This window comes from Acomys minous (assembly GCF_964271855.1).
Source record: "Acomys minous genome assembly, chromosome: 16".
NCBI lineage: Eukaryota > Metazoa > Chordata > Mammalia > Rodentia > Muridae > Acomys > Acomys minous.
In genome coordinates, this window is record NC_140498.1 from 69,897,775 (window position 1) to 69,914,428 (window position 16,654).

At 55.5% G+C, this 16,654-nt stretch overlaps 1 protein-coding gene across 2 annotated transcripts in view; it reads left to right on the forward strand.

Annotated features, from left to right (window-relative positions):
• The window catches only part of ADAP1 (ArfGAP with dual PH domains 1), a 58,574-nt gene extending 44,007 nt beyond the window's left edge, over positions 1-14,567 (forward strand). Inside the window, exons 5-11 of one of the 2 annotated variants that reach the window (XM_084764268.1) lie at positions 6,506-6,642; positions 7,773-7,919; positions 11,725-11,808; positions 12,024-12,086; positions 12,636-12,707; positions 12,916-13,144; positions 13,358-14,567. In XM_084764268.1, coding sequence (XP_084620394.1) covers positions 6,506-6,642; positions 7,773-7,919; positions 11,725-11,808; positions 12,024-12,086; positions 12,636-12,707; positions 12,916-13,144; positions 13,358-13,386 — 761 coding nt within the window. In that variant the 3' untranslated portion in view covers positions 13,387-14,567. The remainder of the gene's footprint in view (positions 1-6,505; positions 6,643-7,772; positions 7,920-11,724; positions 11,809-12,023; positions 12,087-12,635; positions 12,708-12,915; positions 13,145-13,357) is intronic. The other variant, XM_084764269.1, reaches the window with a different exon arrangement.
• The last annotated feature ends 2,087 nt before the right edge of the window (positions 14,568-16,654 follow it).

The following is a 16,654-nucleotide window of genomic DNA, read 5'->3' on the forward strand; positions in this document are numbered from 1 at the left end:
AACTGCATGTCAAGAGTGACACTGAGCAAGGACACTGATGGCAGTTGCCTCAGCAATGCCCAAGGGGCCACAGGGACATCATTAGGGGAACATCCAGTCCATACCCCTCCCCTCCCACCATTGAGGGACATGGGAGTAAGAGGTCAAGGGGTCATCCTTGTGAAGTCTCTGTGTGGGGAAATATCCCTTGTCAAGGAGCCGCCCTACCCAGCATACTCAACCTTGCACAACGCCGGGCCCGTTCCAGACACTCCCACGCCAGGACTGAGACCCGGTCCCTCTTAGAGAGCGTGCTCTGCATTGTCTTTATGCTAGCAGCCAGCACCTTCTGCCTGCTCTTCTCCTTCCCTGCTGTTCACCAGCTTGAACATGGTGAGTGGCCTTCTGTGACAGGCTTTCTGTCACAGAGCACGGTGCTGCTCACCCACAGAGGAGTCTATACTATTTTTGCAAATTTCTTTTTATTTATTTTTATTTTATATTTTATTTTATTTTATTTTTTGCAGTGGCAGAGTTGGGGGGCGGTTTCAAGACAGGGTTTCTCTGTATAACAGATCTGGCTGTCCTGGAACTTGCTTTGTAGACCAGGCTGGCCTCGAACTCACAGTGATCCACCTGTCTCTGCCTCCCAAGTTGCCGGGATGAAAGGCGTGCACCACCACCGCCCGGCATTTCTTTAAGCCTAGAGAAGTTTTCACGGAAGGTCTGCTCTGGAGCCTGGACCAGCAGAGTCTCTGGTCCTGGAGGCAGCCACTGCCTCTTGTTCAGGCCTCGCACAGGAGACCTGTGGGATGAGACCGAGCACCTATTCCAGGATGACACCCTTAGGTCCATGGGAGCCTCCTGGATTACTAACTAGCTGTCTTCTCCTGAGTAGGGCGTCGGGCTAAGCAGGACAGACCTGGGGACTAGAGCACACACTCCCCAGGGATTGGGTTTCAGAGAGGTCCGAGGCAGCATCATCATCTGAGGCTAGAGGCAGGTCAGGCCGGTGCCAGTAGCTCAGTTACAGTCGCCATTACACTTCCCGCCCTGACAGTGACAGAGACTGCTGGGTCAAGGCCCTCACGTCCTGGCCATCCTGTCCAATGCCTGGGCTAGCTGCCTGGCTAAGGAAGCAGCAGGCGGAAGTGGGCCTCTGTGTGGGTGACCTGGACCTCTTGTTATGTCGGGGGGTGGAGGGGGAGTGGGTGTCCAGAAGTTTTAAGGGTTCGTTCTGGGTTACAGTTACACTTGTCCCTCAGCAGGGACAAGCATTGCACGGAGCCATGTGACCACAGGGCCCTGTCACACTCTCCTCTTTATGTCATTGTCCCCCAGCCAAGGTCACAGTTGGTTGGAGTGCCCAAACTCTTCTCTGAAACTTTGAGATGTCAGGGTGGTGGGTGTGCCCTCACACCTGAGTCCACCTCGCTTTGTACCCGCCCCTCCCTGGCATGCCCTTGCAAATGACTGGGTGGCAGCTGTCCTGGCTCCTGCCCCTAAGCTGTCCTGCCTCCAGCCAGGCCTCAATGGTTGCTTTTCACAGGGTATGGTGGGTGACAGGGCATGCCGACAATGGCCTTTGTTGTCCAGGACCAGGCCACCATCTCCCTCCAACAGACATGGCTTCCTGCCTGGGTCTCTTCAGGCGTTGCCCCTTCCCTCCATGAAATGCATTGTTGTGCCAGGCAGGGACATCATCACAGTGCTGCTGCCTTCCTGACCTTTGACCTAAATGTCACTGTGCAAAAAGGGAGGGAGAGAGGTAAGGCACCTGCAGTGCCAGAGCTTTTTGCCTGGCCTCAGTTTCTCCTTGTGTGATTAAGGCCAGCATGCTCAGCATAATAGTGGAGGGTGTGTGTGGTGTGTCATAAATCCTGACACGTATTGGGCACATGGCCAGGGTGAGGCACCATTGGGTGGCTGGTAACGTGAGGGGGTCAGGTCCTTTGAAGTGATGGTGGAAGCCAGGGAGGGTATCCATGGGCTCAGGTAGCCCCATTTCCTGACTGTGTCTTCCTTGTCGGGTAGGCTTGTCCCCTGCGTGAGCCTCAATGTGTTGTGCCTAGAGTGTCCTGTCCATGTGATGGGCTCCATATGAGGGGGTCACTGACAAGGTTAGCCAGCCTGCCCACAAGTACCAGGTCTCTTCTTGGCCCCATGTCACAGCTTCTCTGAGTGTGGTGGGCAGGTCTGGTGGCCTTGCTGGACCAGGGGACCATCTTGGCTCATTTAGCTTCACCTCAGCCCTGATCCTTTCAAAGATAAGGGAACTGGGGCCCAGAGAGGGGGTGTCAGTGAGGGTCCCCTGCTGCCCTGTTTATGAGACCAGCTGGGGAGGTCCTGTTCCGTGGCTTCCTGATGGCTGTTTTGTAACTCTGAACAGTATCCCTGAACCTAAATGGCCAGAGTAGTGGGCAGGCTGAGGCCCAAGAACACTCACAGAATCTGAGCCCCTTGGGCGTGTTTGCTGCGTGCATGTGTATGCAACACGTGAGTGCAGTGTCCAGTGGAGGCCAGAAGAGGGCGCCACGGTCCTGTTCCGTGGCTTCCTGATGGCTGTTTTGTAATCTGAACAGTATCCCTAGGGGACCGATTGGCCATGTACAAGATGAGGACAGCAGCTCAGAACCCCGATGCCTCCACCAGGCTGTGCTCTGCTGGCTGCTGAGCAAACAAAGTTAACAGCAAGGAATGTGGGACCCTCACACTGAAGGGTTCCTGTGTGTGACTAGAACATCAGGGAGTCTCGAAGCCAGAGCATTGCATACTGAGGACGCATGACATGGAGTCCCAAAAGAAGCCAGTCCCTGAGAGAAGTCAGTTTGTCCCAGAGCTAAAGTGTCAGGCATTCTCCTGACCCCCACCCACCTCAGGACAGGGAGCCCAAGTGGACCAGGGCAGAGGAGAGGAGCCATCTACCCATCACCTGACTGTGGAAGCCTTCCTGGTGTGGCCTATCAGAAAGGAAGAATGGGCCCTGTTCCCAGAGTCAAGCCAGGAAGTGGCAACGAGGACTGAGTGGATGGTGGTCACCTGCTGTCCACCTGCTACTGGGACCCCGGGTTCCTAAAATGGAAAAGAAGGCTCCCAGGGAGCAGGTAGAGTAGGGGCCAAACATGGCCAAGGGGGCCCTGCAAAATGAGTGAAGCTGGAAGGCTCATAAGGTATGATCTTAGCACCTGTCACCAACATGGCCCCTCTGTCCTCTGCGAGGTAGCAGCAGCCTAGCAATTCAGACTCTGAACCTGTGCACACAGAGGCATGCCTTTGACCTCTCTTACAGGTGCAGAAGAGAGACCCAGGGAGCTTCAGGACAGAACCTAAATGGCCAGAGTAGTGGGCCGGCTGAGGCCCGAGAACACTCACAGAATCTGAGCCCCTTGAGCGTGTTTGCTGCGTGCATGTGTATGCAACACGTGAGTGCAGTGTCCGGTGGAGGCCAGAAGAGGGCGCCAGATACCTAGAACTGGAGCCACAGTTGCAATGGGTGTGGTTGCCAGCGGAAGCAGGCAGAACTTCAAAGCCCAGAGGCCGGGTGTGGTTGATCCAGCGTGGGTAATGCCATGTTTCTCTGGTGCCTCTGTGGCTTGGCTCTGTGCCCAACCTTCCCTTGGTAGTACCCCAGTGGGATGTTGACACCTCTCCCACTCAGGAGGGTCCCACAGCCGTCCTGAGTATGGAACACCCACCTGGCTCACACCTCAGCAAGCTTCCTGTCACACTCCGTAGCAAGACTGCATGCTCATTGCCCTGAATTAAAAACAAAAGTACAATTCGCATATATATATATATATATATATATATGTGTGTGTGTGTGTGTGTGTGTGTGTGTGTGTGTGTCACACAATTTACATACACTTTGCATATTCTGTTTGGAATGCAGTTCTTGAAGTTTGCAGATTATGAAAGTATGCGAGTGCAGAAGATGCCGCAGTGTCCTCCCCTGCCCCTGTGGCCCAGTTTGCCTGCATACTGTGTGGGGATGCACAGTGCAGTGTGCCCCAGGGCCAGGCCTCTCTCCCACCTGCCTTGCTGCCTGGATCCAAGCAACACACAGTTGCTTAAATACCCCATAACCGAGGGACATCAAGTTCTTTCCCATTTGTGAGGATCAAGCGTGAAGCCCCCCGCCCCAGGTCGGGTACGGTGCACACCTGTCACCCAGAAGTGGAAGGAGAAAGATCATTAGTTCAAGGCCAGCCTGGCCTACGTAGCGAGATACCCCTCCCCCAACTCAAAAGCAGAAGAGTCCATAATTCTGCATCTTCCTCGCCCCCCCCCCCCCAGGAAGGTGTGCTTCATCTGTAATGGGCTTGTGGTGCCAGGGAACAGTGACTTCCTCCTCTCTGGGATGTGTGATTCTGAACCCTCTCTGCTATCTGTCCTGCGCCTTCCTCAGCAGCAACCCCTGTGGGATGTGGTCCAAGGACCTTCAACCTCCACAGCTGGCCCCAGCCCTGCAAACCATAGGCATCTAATTAATGTCATCCGGACTTCCCGGCCTCTGCCTCAGGACTGGGCTAGTTCTCTCAGGGAGAACGATCACTCCTGGTCCTAGCTGGTCTCAAGTATGTCCAGAAGTGTAGCCAGGCTGGGATGCTGACCAAGGACCCTGGCTGGGCTGGGGCTGGACAAGGGCCCATCCAGCCAGGCCGGTGTGGCTTGGCGAAGGTTCACCTGTCAGCCCTTGGCTGGCTGGATTACCATGGTATCACTACTTCAAGTCTCTAAGCTTGATGCCCTGTGAAAGCCTCAGAGGGGCAGCAGGCTTCAGTCTAGCCCAGAGCAGAAACCGTGGCTTCCTTATACGCTCCTGCCACCTGCTGGCAACTTTTAAAACAGCAGGTGAAAGGTGTGTTTCCACTGGCTCCTTGGATCCAGGCTGGAGGGTTCTGGAGGTGCTGGGGGGTGGGGTGGGAAGCTGCTGCACCCAGTCTTGCTGTGTCTCTGGACACCCCATTTCTGGAGTCCATGCTAAGCTATTCATGCCTAGAGAATCTTGGCTCTGAAGCTGAAGGAAGCGCCAAGCCGACTTACTGACCATCTAGGCTAGCTGTTCGATGAGTCAGTCAATAAACATTCTAAGTGGGTCCTGCCTGGGCTAATAGGGCATGTCCGTGACCCAGTGATCCAAGGACAGAAAGAGATCTGCTTTCTGAGGTTACAACAAGGAAGAGACCCAAGGCACACCAGCCAGTTCATAGCCTCAGAGAGGCCCTGTCCCCTGAGAAGTCAGGGAGGGAGCAGGCCCCTTCTGGCATGCCCTGAGACTGATAGTCCCACGGGCGCCAGCTGCCTCCACTCTGACGCCAGGCTGCTGCCTTTTTATGGCCACATGTCTCAGAGAGCACAGAAAATAGCCCCTTGTGTTTGGTGACAGGGCTGCCCAGCAGCAGGCAGCAGAGAAGGAGATGCTGAGTGTGTGTGTGTGTGTGGGGGGGGGAATCTGATGTGAGCTGGCCCGGCTGTCAGGGTCTGGCTGACTTGTGACCCTGATACAGGAGCCGAGCTCCTACCCTTGAGCACACTGCTGGCAGTCAGGGTTTTCTAGGACCCTCAAGCCACAACGAAAGCCACCCGGATGCCCAGCAGAGAGGGGGGGGGCAAATAACAAAGCTAATCTCTGTACTCTGCCCACCCAAGGGGAAACAGCCACCAGATGCTTGTCCTCCAGCGGGGAGGCTTATAATAACCAGAAACGTCAAGCCATGCAGGCGTTCAGCGGCAGATACTGCAGCACCAACGAGAGTCCCACGGGGGAGGGCGGGGCCCACCACAGCAGCTCCTTCTAGAAGGATGGGACACAGCAAAACTGAACAGTAGGGAGGGAAGTGAGGGCGCCAGGAAGGCTGGCTCTTCTGAGAATGCCTTCATTTGTTTGTTTGTTTGTTTGTTTTTTGAGATATGGTTTCTCTGTGCCACCCTGGCTGCACACCTGAAACTCACTTTGCAGTCCAGGCTGGCCTCGAACTCACAGAGGTCCGTTTGTCCCTGCCTCCCAAATACTGGGATTAAAGGCGCATGCCACCACTGCTCGGTGAGAGTGCCTGGTTTTGCCAGCAGTGAAATAGCTTCCAATTGCCCTGAGGCAGAACTGTGCCAGGGTTCCCAGAGCTAGCCAACCCCAGCATCATGGACCGGCTCTGGGAGGGTCTTTCTGGCCCCTGACATTGAGGTGCTGGTAACTGTTTCTGGCCCTTCCCTGACCCTAGGACCTGTTTCTTTCTGGGACTTTAGGCCTGCCTGGCAGCCCTGGGCCACCTCAAACCCATTGTCCCCAACTACGTCAACAGGTCTTACTTCTTAGGTCCTGGTAGGAAGATCTGAGAGAGGTCACCCCAGATCTGTGGTCTGGCTGGGGCATCAAAGTGTCTCTGGACAGTGGGTCCCGGGCCAATGGCAGGGCAGATAGGCGGGTAAGACCCTATCCCTCAGCTGTGTCCACCCACAGAGGAAGGTCCCAGGGACAGTGACAGGGTCAGACAGGTAAAGCCTCCTTGACTGTTTCTCTCTCCCCCAGGATACCGTGAGGGCCTTCTCTGGAAACGTGGCCGGGACAACGGACAATTCTTAAGCCGGAAGTTTGTGCTGACGGAACGCGAGGGTGCCCTGAAATACTTCAACAAAAACGACGTGAGCCTGGCATGGAGTAAAGCGGTGACTTTTCCGTGTGGGGGGTCCTAGACTCCCCTGGGTCTGCAGGGCTGAGTCTTTTGCCTTTCCTTCAGTTTCACCCGTGTCAGTCTTCCTAGGGGACACCCCTCATGGTGGCTCACCCCCTGGGGAAATGCCACACATGTACATGCCACACATCCACACCCCAACTCCTCCACCCCACCCACACCCCCGCCACCACCTCCAGGACTGGCCCCTGTCCCTTCCTGAAGCCTCTGGGAGCCAGGTCTGGGGTAGGCTACTGTGAATGGTCCCAGGAAGCCTGGAGCTCCCCCTGGTGGATGCTTCCGGGAACAGACCGGGATAGTGCTTTGGGTCAGTTGTGAAGGGTTGGTGAAATTCTTGGCTCCAGGTCGGTCACCTGTGGATGGGACAGCTGCAGGGCAGGGGCCACCTGGAGGTGGATGGCTGTGGGGCTGGCTGGATAGAGGGATGGAAGGTGGGGTGTGCCATCCTGAGAGGGAGCTCAGCTCTGTGGTGCTATCGTCCAAGGTGGCAGCTTCCTCACCTGCCTTGTGTATGGGGTACTGGCTCTGAGAGTATTAGCAACGTGGGGCCACACAGCCAAGTGTGTTGTGGCCCTTTCTCTGGGACCCTTAGCTACCGTATGGGGTTGGGGGAACACCAGGAGACATGCCTAGAAAAGTGCCCCGACTTAAGGTCCGGCTGAGGGACAGCGATGGAGCTAGTCACGCAGCTCCCTGGAGCTAGCCAGGGCCACAGAAAGACCCTGTGTCTTGCCTGCTGGTTGACCTAGATGGAATTGTCTGGGGGACAGCTCACAGTAGCTGGGGTCTTGGTGAGTAACCCCAGACTGCAAGCTCCAGATGCATAGGCCAACAAGGATTGGGATCAGGATAGGACAGAGACACGAAGGGTCACAGTTTAGGGAGGTTACCCAGATACCAAGTGTGCTCCCACAGGTCTCATGTAGTCCCCATCACTGAAGGAAGTAGAAATCTACCGCCCATTCACAGGCCTGGAGTCTGGGGCTCAGAAAGGTTAAGTAACTTGCCTAAGGCTGCACAGCACACACAGCAGGTGTACTGCTAGCCTCCCTTGTTCAGACTGTGCCTGCTGGCTGGCGTTCCCACTAGCCCCTTCCTTCACAGGCCAAGGAGCCTAAGTCTATCATGAAGATTGAACACCTGAATGCCACCTTCCAGCCAGCCAAGATTGGCCACCCTCATGGCCTGCAGGTCACCTACCTGAAGGACAACAGCACTCGCAACATCTTCATCTACCACGAAGATGGCAAGGTGGGTACCACTAGGTGGATGGGAGAAAGGGAGGTGGGGCCATGCACACCCCTCGAGGGTGGGCAGGAATCCGGCCCTGCCCCCCTGTGTTGCAGGCATCTCTGTATGGGTACAAGGGTACCCCAAACAGACCCTAGAGTCTGCACTTCCGTGTTGTGGCTGGAGCTCTGATGTGTACCTCATCAAAGTGTGTGTGTGTGTGTGTGTGTGTGTGTGTGTGTGTGTGTGTGTGTGTGCGTGCATGCATGTGCATGTGCGCGCTTGCAGAGCTGAATGTTTCTGAAAGGCCAGGAGGCTGGAGTTTGGCCTGATCCCTGGGGAAGTTGTCACGTCTCTAAACATGTTGTCTGGTTTGGGCATCATTTGGTGACCCCTGGGAAGTTAAGGGCCTCCCACACTACCGTCCCCCTGTGCCATCATACCTGTGAGGTGTATATTCATGTGGTGTGCAGGGTCTGTGTCCTGTGACTACATAAAAACACTAGAGGGGTCTGAGCTCCTGCATCCACACTGTCTGGTTGATCTGTGATGAACAGCCATGTCTGCCTGTGGTGGCCAGTGTCCACATGAGGTCCAGGGCTCTCTAGGGACATGGGTGAACAGTCTTGGGCCTCACTTCTTCCTTCCCTGTCGTGGTCCAGTCTGTGATGCTCTGTGTGCCCTGTTTTGGTTGGACCACACCCCACAGTAGTTTTTTTTTTTTTGAGATGACACGCAGTCTGAGACCCTCTCTCTGGAGTTCCTATCATTTTTCTGGCTGCACTTTGGCTAGAAAGAGAGTTCAGGGCAGGCTTTTCCCCAGCACTGGGCCTCTGCTTTCTTGTCTAGTGACTCGTGTCCACAAGGCCAGCGGGGATTTTCTTCAATGCTTTCTTCCCTCCAGTCTCTTTCTGGAAGCTCTGTCTTGCAAATGTTTATGCGGAGCCGTCTCTCACTCATTTCTCTCCAAGCTCACTTCTTTCTTTGGTGCCTTTTCCTTTGCATGTCTTTGGGGGCATGTGCAGTTTTTTTTTTTATGTGTGTAGGTACATGCCAGTGCAGGCGCACATGCATTCACGTGGTGGCCCAAGCTCCAGGTGGGGAGCTTTCTCAATCACTCACCACCTCATTCATTGAGGAAAGATCTCTCAGGTGAACCCAGGCACCGCTGATTCTCTAGCAGGCAGCTTGCGCTGAGGAGCCTGTCTCTGGGAAGCCACCCTCAGGCCCTGAGGGGGCCCACGTCTCAGCCCAACTCTCCCTGTGCAGCCCGCATGTAGCTATCCTGGGGCTCCCGCCCACTCATGCCAGCTCACCCACTGGCTAGCTTGCAGCCTACGATGACAGTTGTCTGGGTCTTGTAGATTGAGGCTTTTAATAAAAATCTCTCGGGGCTGGAGAGATAGATGGCTCAGTGGTTAAGAGCACCGTCTGCTCTTCCAGAGGTCCTGAGTTCAATTCCCAGCAACCACACGGTGGCTCACAACCATCTATCATAAGATCTGGTTCCTTCTTCTGGTGTGCAGGAGTACATGCAGGCAGAACACTGTATATGTAATAAATAAATCTTTAAAAACAAACAAACAAACAAACAACTCTCTCAAGCACGGGCGGGACACAGTGGCGCTTGCCTTTGATTCTAGCACTTGGGAGGAAGAGGCAGGCAGATGTCTATGAGTTTGAGGCCAGCCTAGTCTACAAAGTGAGCTCCAGGACAGCTAGGGATACACAGTGAGACCCTGTCTCAAAAGTACGCGTTCCCAGGAAGGCCTCACTTTACCCCAGGCCTCCACCTTCATACTCCTTGGGAGGACACAAAGGGCCTTCTGCCACTGAGACACGATGCTCTTCCACAGCGGGGACCCCAGCATCCTTTCTGCTCCCCAAGGACAGCTGTGTTGAGAGCCCTTGCTGACATGCCCCCCCCTTTTAGCACCCTGGGGGGAGGTCACAGTCATCAGGGGGCTAGAACCCCAAATTAGGATAACTGGGGATGGGGAAGACAGTGTTCCAAAGAGTAGAAGGAGTGTGCAAAGGACCCCGGGGCAAGTTCTAGGGTGCTGTTTTAAAAGTCTTTTATGTACATATGTATGAGAACAGTGCGGGTGAGTGCAGACACACAGGCCACTTGCTGCGTGTGCGGGTCAGGCCTCATCTTCCACCTCACTTGAGACAGGGTCTCTTTGCGGGTCCTCTCTGTGCATACCAGGCCAGCCGGCCTGACAGTGTCCAGGGCTCCAGGGCTTCTCCTTCTTGCCCTGGAATTACACACATCTGGTGCTACTGTGTCTGGCTTTACATGGGTCCCAGGGGTTCACGTTCAGTTCTAAATGCATTTGCAGCCAGTTTCTTACCCACTGAGCCATCTGCCTAGTCCTACTTCCCTCCCCCCTCACCCCCCCCTTCCCCTTCACAAGGTCTCCCATTGGTCTGGATGTAACTGGTTAAATTAGGTTGGCTGGCTGAGTCCCAGGGGCTCTCTTATCTCCTGGTCCCTAGTGCTGGGATTGCAAGCGCATATCCCTACATCAGGCTTTGGGGGGTGTATGTTGTTGTGGTGGTGGTTTTTGTTGTTGTTGTTGTTGTTTTTTTTTGGGTTTTCAATTTTTCGAGACAGGGTTTCTCTGTGTAGCCTTGGCTGTCCTGGACTCGCTTTGTAGACCAGGCTGGCCTCGAACTCACAGAGATCCACCTGCCTCTGTCTCCCGAGTGCTGGGATTAAAGGTGTGCGCCACCTGTATTATGTTCTTAGGCTGGCAAAGCATACATTTTATAAACCAACTTAACTATCTCCCCAGCCCAGCCCAATTTGGACTGGGAAGGGAGAGCAGTGGGGAGAAGGAACAATTGGACAGGCCCAGGGCTGAACTTGGGGTGCCCCAGGTCACCTGTAGAGGGAGAAATCTGCCTCCTGAAAACTAAGTGTTTGGGAGGGCTGATGCGGGGAGGTGGGGGTTGGGGGGGGGAGGATTAGTATGAACCATTGCAAATGGAGTGAGGGTGATCAGCGGCAACAGGAGGCTTTGGGTGGGAGCCCAGGGAGGGCAGGAGAGAGGGGAAACCAGTATGGAGGAGGCCGGTCAACCTCTTTCACAGGTGGAGGGGGTGGGACCAAATGGGGAAGTGGGTAGGAGCAGTTGTAGGTGGGAACGTGTGAGCAAGGCTGTGAGAGCTGGCCCTAGCATCTTAGGCTACAGAGAAGTCCAATGGGCCAGGCTCAGGAAAAAGGTACAGGTGCCAGATTCTGGCTCATTCTGATATTGGTAGTGCTGGTTGCCTTGCTGTGCTGTGGATTTTACCAGAAACCCTGGGAAGACAAAAATGGACAGGTTCCCAGTCAGGCGGGGTAAGGCGGGGGGGGGGGGGTCCCTTTGGCATGGCAGCAAGGAGTGGCCACAGTCACAGCTCTAGGCCACTGTGAGCCCATCAGGACTGAGAGACGCCAGATGTGTGCAGGGGGACAGCTGGGCATGGCAGCAAGGAGTGGCCACAGTCACAGCTCTAGGCCACTGTGAGCCCATCAGGACTGAGAGACGCCAGATGTGTGCAGGGGGACAGCTGGGGTCTGAGATGAGGCAGAAAGAGCTGGGTGCAGAGAGGTACCTGCGATGTGCAGAGCTCAGATGTCAACCCCACTCAGTCCCCTGGCTCAGCCTGTGTTCCCCGACCCTGGTCATCTGACTGCCCCATCCGGGGTTTGTCCCATTCTTCAGTGAGGCTGCTCAGAGTGCCAGCCCAGCTGATGGCGGCGGGGGTGGGGGTGGGGGTGTCTGTGTAGGAGACAGAGGCTCGGAAAGCCGCCGCTCACCACTGCTTTGGCCCTCAGGAGATCGTGGACTGGTTCAATGCGCTGCGAGCGGCCCGCTTCCATTACTTGCAGGTGGCTTTCCCGGGAGCCAGCGATGCAGATGTGAGTGGTTGTCCCAGAGCCACCTGCTGGGTAGCGGGGGCGTGGGGAACATAGCCACCTGGGGTGGGTCTCAGGGCTGACCAAGGGCACCGGGCGCTGAGTGCAGCTTTTCTTTCCGGGGTTGGAACCGAGCTGCGGAGGGACCACGCTATGCTGGGTACACTGTCTATGGGGTGGCACAGGGTGGGGCCTCACCGCCATCTCTTCTGCCCCAGCTGGTGCCCAAGCTCTCTAGGAACTACCTAAAAGAAGGCTACATGGAGAAGACAGGGCCCAAGGTAGGTGAGAACAGCGTGCTCCCAGGCCTGTTCAAGGTCAGCCATCTTGTTTCTGTCTGTCCGTCCGTCCGTCTGTCTGTCTGTCTGTCTAGGGCGGGGTGCTTGGCATCAGTCTGGCTGAGAGGCTGGGGGTTGCTGGACTCACTGGGCACAGATGGAATGCCAGACTTTTCCCATGTGCATCGCAAGTATCCTGGGGCTGGGCCACTTTGTCCTATGGCCTTGAGTTTCAGGGTGACCCTTGAGGCCCACTGTCTGTACTCTGGGGCTGGGATAAGTGACCCAGGATCTAGGCTAGTTGACCTGGTTGCAGGTCCTAGGGCTTGGGTCAGCCTGAGCCTCCTGCCCTCAAGGCCCCTGCCCTCAAGGTTCGCTTTGCATTATGGAGGCGGAGCATTCTCCTTGAGATTTGGATCCCAACCTGGGGTCTCAGGCCTGGCTAGGGTCCCTCATGCACTGGCTGGCTGGAGTGGTGCCCTATGAGACCCTGCCCGCCCACTGGGTGTTGAGTGGGCCTGCTGACTGCTCCCCGTTCTCCCTGACCCACAGCAGACAGAAGGCTTCCGGAAGCGCTGGTTCACCATGGATGACCGGAGGCTCATGTACTTCAAAGACCCCCTGGTAAGGAAGTTCTGGCTACAGCCCCAGCCCACCCGCCACGTGCCAAGATCTGTTTCCCAGGCTGATTGCTGAGGGAATGGGGCTGGGATTCCTCAGGGTCCTATATACTAGGCCCTCACCTGGCTAGGTTTGGACAGGAAGTAGCAAGGACAGCCTAGGGGGGAAGGGTTTCCTCCCCATCATGCCCCCAGCCTCTTCTCACACACAGGATGCCTTTGCCCGAGGGGAAGTCTTCATTGGCAGCAAGGAAAGTGGTTACACGGTGCTGGAGGGCCTCCCACCATCTACCCAGGGCCACCACTGGCCCCATGGCATCACCATTGTCACCCCGGACCGCAAGTTCCTGTTCACCTGTGAGACGGAGTCAGACCAGAGGGAGTGGATTGCGGCCTTCCAGAAGGTGGTGGACAGGCCCATGCTGCCTCAGGAGTATGCAGGTGAGAGGAGCAGGTGTAGGGTTGGGGGATTGATGGGGTGGGGGTGGCGTCATGGCTCCTGGCGAGGGGTGGGTCTGTGTCTGCACCCTGACAGGCTGACTGCTGGTCTTGCTGGTCAGGAGTCCCCAGCAGGCTGTGGAGGGGAGGTCAGGGGCTGTGAGGAGGAGGTCAAAGGCTGGCAGCTCCCAAGGGTTGGACTGTTCCTGTTCCTAGTGGAAGCCCATTTCAAGCATAAACCCTAAGGAAGAGAGCCCGGAGGCCCCAGGATTCTGCACTCATGTGGCTGGACAGGCAGTCAGTGTTGGACGGTAGGGGAGCCCAGCCTCCTGGTCCACACCCTGTTCCTGGGTGTGGCCCAGGCATGGCCAGGTGGGGCTCAGGCAAAGCCCATTGGACAGACATTTCTTCAGAACCTCATGAAAGTTGAAGGCAGACTTGGCTCTGGGCCTCACCCTGACCCTGGCCTGGTTTTGTTGCTTCCCCCGGCCATGCCCAGCCGACCCACCCACCTTCCTGCTGCTGGAAGCCCTGCCTCCCAACTTGAGCAGGACCCTACTAACTCTCCTGGCCTGAGGGGATCTTGGCCTCAGGGCAGGACTTGGTGCTGGGCTGCTGTGGACAGCCATGGACAGCCATGGACGGCTGTGGCAGCGGGCTGGCCTGGCTGCTGGGGACTCACTCTGGGATGTGCCGCATGCCTCCCTTTCCCTCCCCCACCTCAAGTATTTATTGAGCACCTGCTGTGTATCAGACAGGGATCAAGGGTCAGGGGTCAGCTCTACTTCCCCTAGGGCTGACCCAGCTGGGGCATTGGGGGCAGGTTTTTTTCCCCCCAAGAGAACCGGTGTGCACAGGCCCTGGGTTCACCTGCCTTGGTGGCCTCCAGTGCCCTTGGGGACAGCTGGCTGGGTCGGTGGGGAGGGAGCCTGCGGGGTGCTGTGCATGGAGCCCAGCAGCGGTTTCCTTGGGAACCAGGAAGCCCCACCCCCACCCCAATCTGCTTTTGGGCGTCAGTGCCCAGCTCGGTGCTGTCCCCGCTTTGTAACCCATGCCCTCTGGCCCTGACCTCACAGTCTGAGCCCTGGATTAATGCGAGCCCAAAACCAAGAGGTGGCCATGGGCAGGAGTGGCTGCCCCCAGCCCTGATTGCTGCTGGCAGGCCAGTAGTTAAAGCCACCTGTATTTATTTCCCCTGCTGCCCTCTGGTCACCCCAACAGACTGGGCTCCCTTCTATGGGATCCCCAAAAGGGCAGGTCCTGGCCGCTGGTCAGCTGGGGAGCACTGGTGGGGGACACATCTATGAGTGACCTGGCCCTTGTTAAAGCTGCGCCCCAGGGAGCTGGGGGAGGGGTCCTTAGCCGGGCTTCTGCTGCCCCGTGTCATATCCCCTGGAATAAAGTGTGGCTCTGGCGTTGTTCCTTCTGTGTGTTGGTGGCTGAAGTGGGGAAGAGGGAGCTGGTAACCTTTTTGCCCTGGCAGCCTCCCTTTAGGTAGTAGGGGGACAAGAGAAGAACCATGTCATTTCCATGGTGAGCCTAACTACAACCTGGTGTCCCCAGCCAGTATGCAGTGTGTGCATGCGCGTGCACACACATGTGTACGTTACAGCCCCAGGAAGGCCCAATTCTCCCCTACCACAGCCCATACATTTGAGATCCTCTCTTAGGTCCCTCTGCTCACATTTGCTAGCCTTTGTGAGCCATGACAGAGGCCCTAGGTTGCACACTCCGACCAAGTGCATAGTCACTCAGCTTGCAGAAATGCTCAGCCCAGCAGACACCTTTGGCCATGTCTGGAGTGCCAAACCAGTGTGTACCCACACTTCCAGCTGGGTCCCCTCAGTCCACTCTTGTTTTCCCACTTAAAATTGTGTTTGCAGCTGAGCGCAGTGGCACACATCTTTAATTCCAGCACTCGGGCAGGCAGAGACAGGTGAATCTTTTTGAGTTCCAGGCCTGCTTGGTGTACAAAGTGAGTCCAGGACAGTCAAGGTTACACAGAGAAACCCTGTCTTAAACAAAAACAAGGGCTGGAGAGATGGCTCAGAGGTTAAGAGTACTGGCTGCTCTTCCAGAGGTCGTGAGTTCAATTCCCAGCAACCACATGGTGGCTCACAGCCATCTATAATGAGATCTGGTGCCCTATTCTGGTGTAAATGCAGGCAAAACACTGTATACTTAATAAATAAATCTAAAAAGACACGCACACACCAAACAAAAACAAAACAAAACAAAACAAAACAAATAGTTTTTGCATGTAGAGCTGGGTCCTGAATGTATCAGGCAAGCACTCTGCCACTGAGCTACAACCCAAGCCCTTTCACACCACTAAGGTACTGGGGAGTCAGAGGCTTGCAAATTGGCCAGGGTCCCTCCCTTTCCCCCACTAGGAACAACAGGTTCACCAGTGTCACTTTACTGCTGGGCCTGCTGCAGAGATTTCTGCAGTGTGTACTAACAACACTGACCATCTTGAGATTTGTCCAAGTAATCACAGAATGACATAATCAGTGGGGAAGACTTCTCTAGATGGGAAATCAGCAACTTAAGAAAAGTTGCTGTATCCTTGGTCATCTGTCCGCCAGGGGCGGTGGAGCACTGCTAAGCCAGGACTGAGGCTGTACAAGGGCTAGGAGGAGGATGGCATGCAAATGGCACAGTAAACAGTTGCCATGAAATCCTGAGAAACAGACACATGTAGCAGGGGCAGTGTGTTGCAGAAACACTTAAGGGTATAAAGGGCATGGTGTGTGCGTGTGTGCGACACTGTGTGTCACTGTCAGGATGCACCTCGTCATCCTGCTCTATTGCCCACTTTCGTCTGTACTCAGCAAGGGTTCATCTTGGCCAACCTTACACATACACAAAATTTGAGTTCTGCTCTGTTCCAAAAAACATCCATGATACGGGATCCGATCCATGATTCTAAAGTGTCATAGCTCGACAGGGGCAGCTCTGGCCTGTGCCCAGCAGGTTGTGGCTTCCTCCCCCTGTGGCCATGCCCAACTATATCTCACCTTTTTGGGGTCTCCCTATGTTATCCCTGTACTAAGCACCCCCTTGCACCAAAGTCACAGTTCCTGCTCCCTAAGGCTGAGACATACACCACAATAAAATGACTCATTTCTAAATCCTGACCAGTGAATTTGGACAGGGCAGGCACTAACACTGGCAACTCTGGCCGACACAACAGCCTGGATGCATGGGCAGCACAGGACATGCTTCCTCTTGAGCTAGCCAGGTCCAGCCTGGACACACAGCCACTCCCACCCTGCCCGGGGCCTCTGCACTCATAGGTGGGGGCTGAATGCCATAGCCCAAACCCAGCCCCCTGCCCGGCCCAGAGCTTACCCAGAAAGGACTACTGCAAAGCCCAGTAGAAAGGATTTATTTATAGTCAACAGGTGGCACAAGCCTTCCTTTAAATTCCATTTTTTTACAGTAAATAACGCATATTTCCCTCCTTCCCATGCAAGATAGAGGTGTATTAATCTACAACTCTTATTTAAT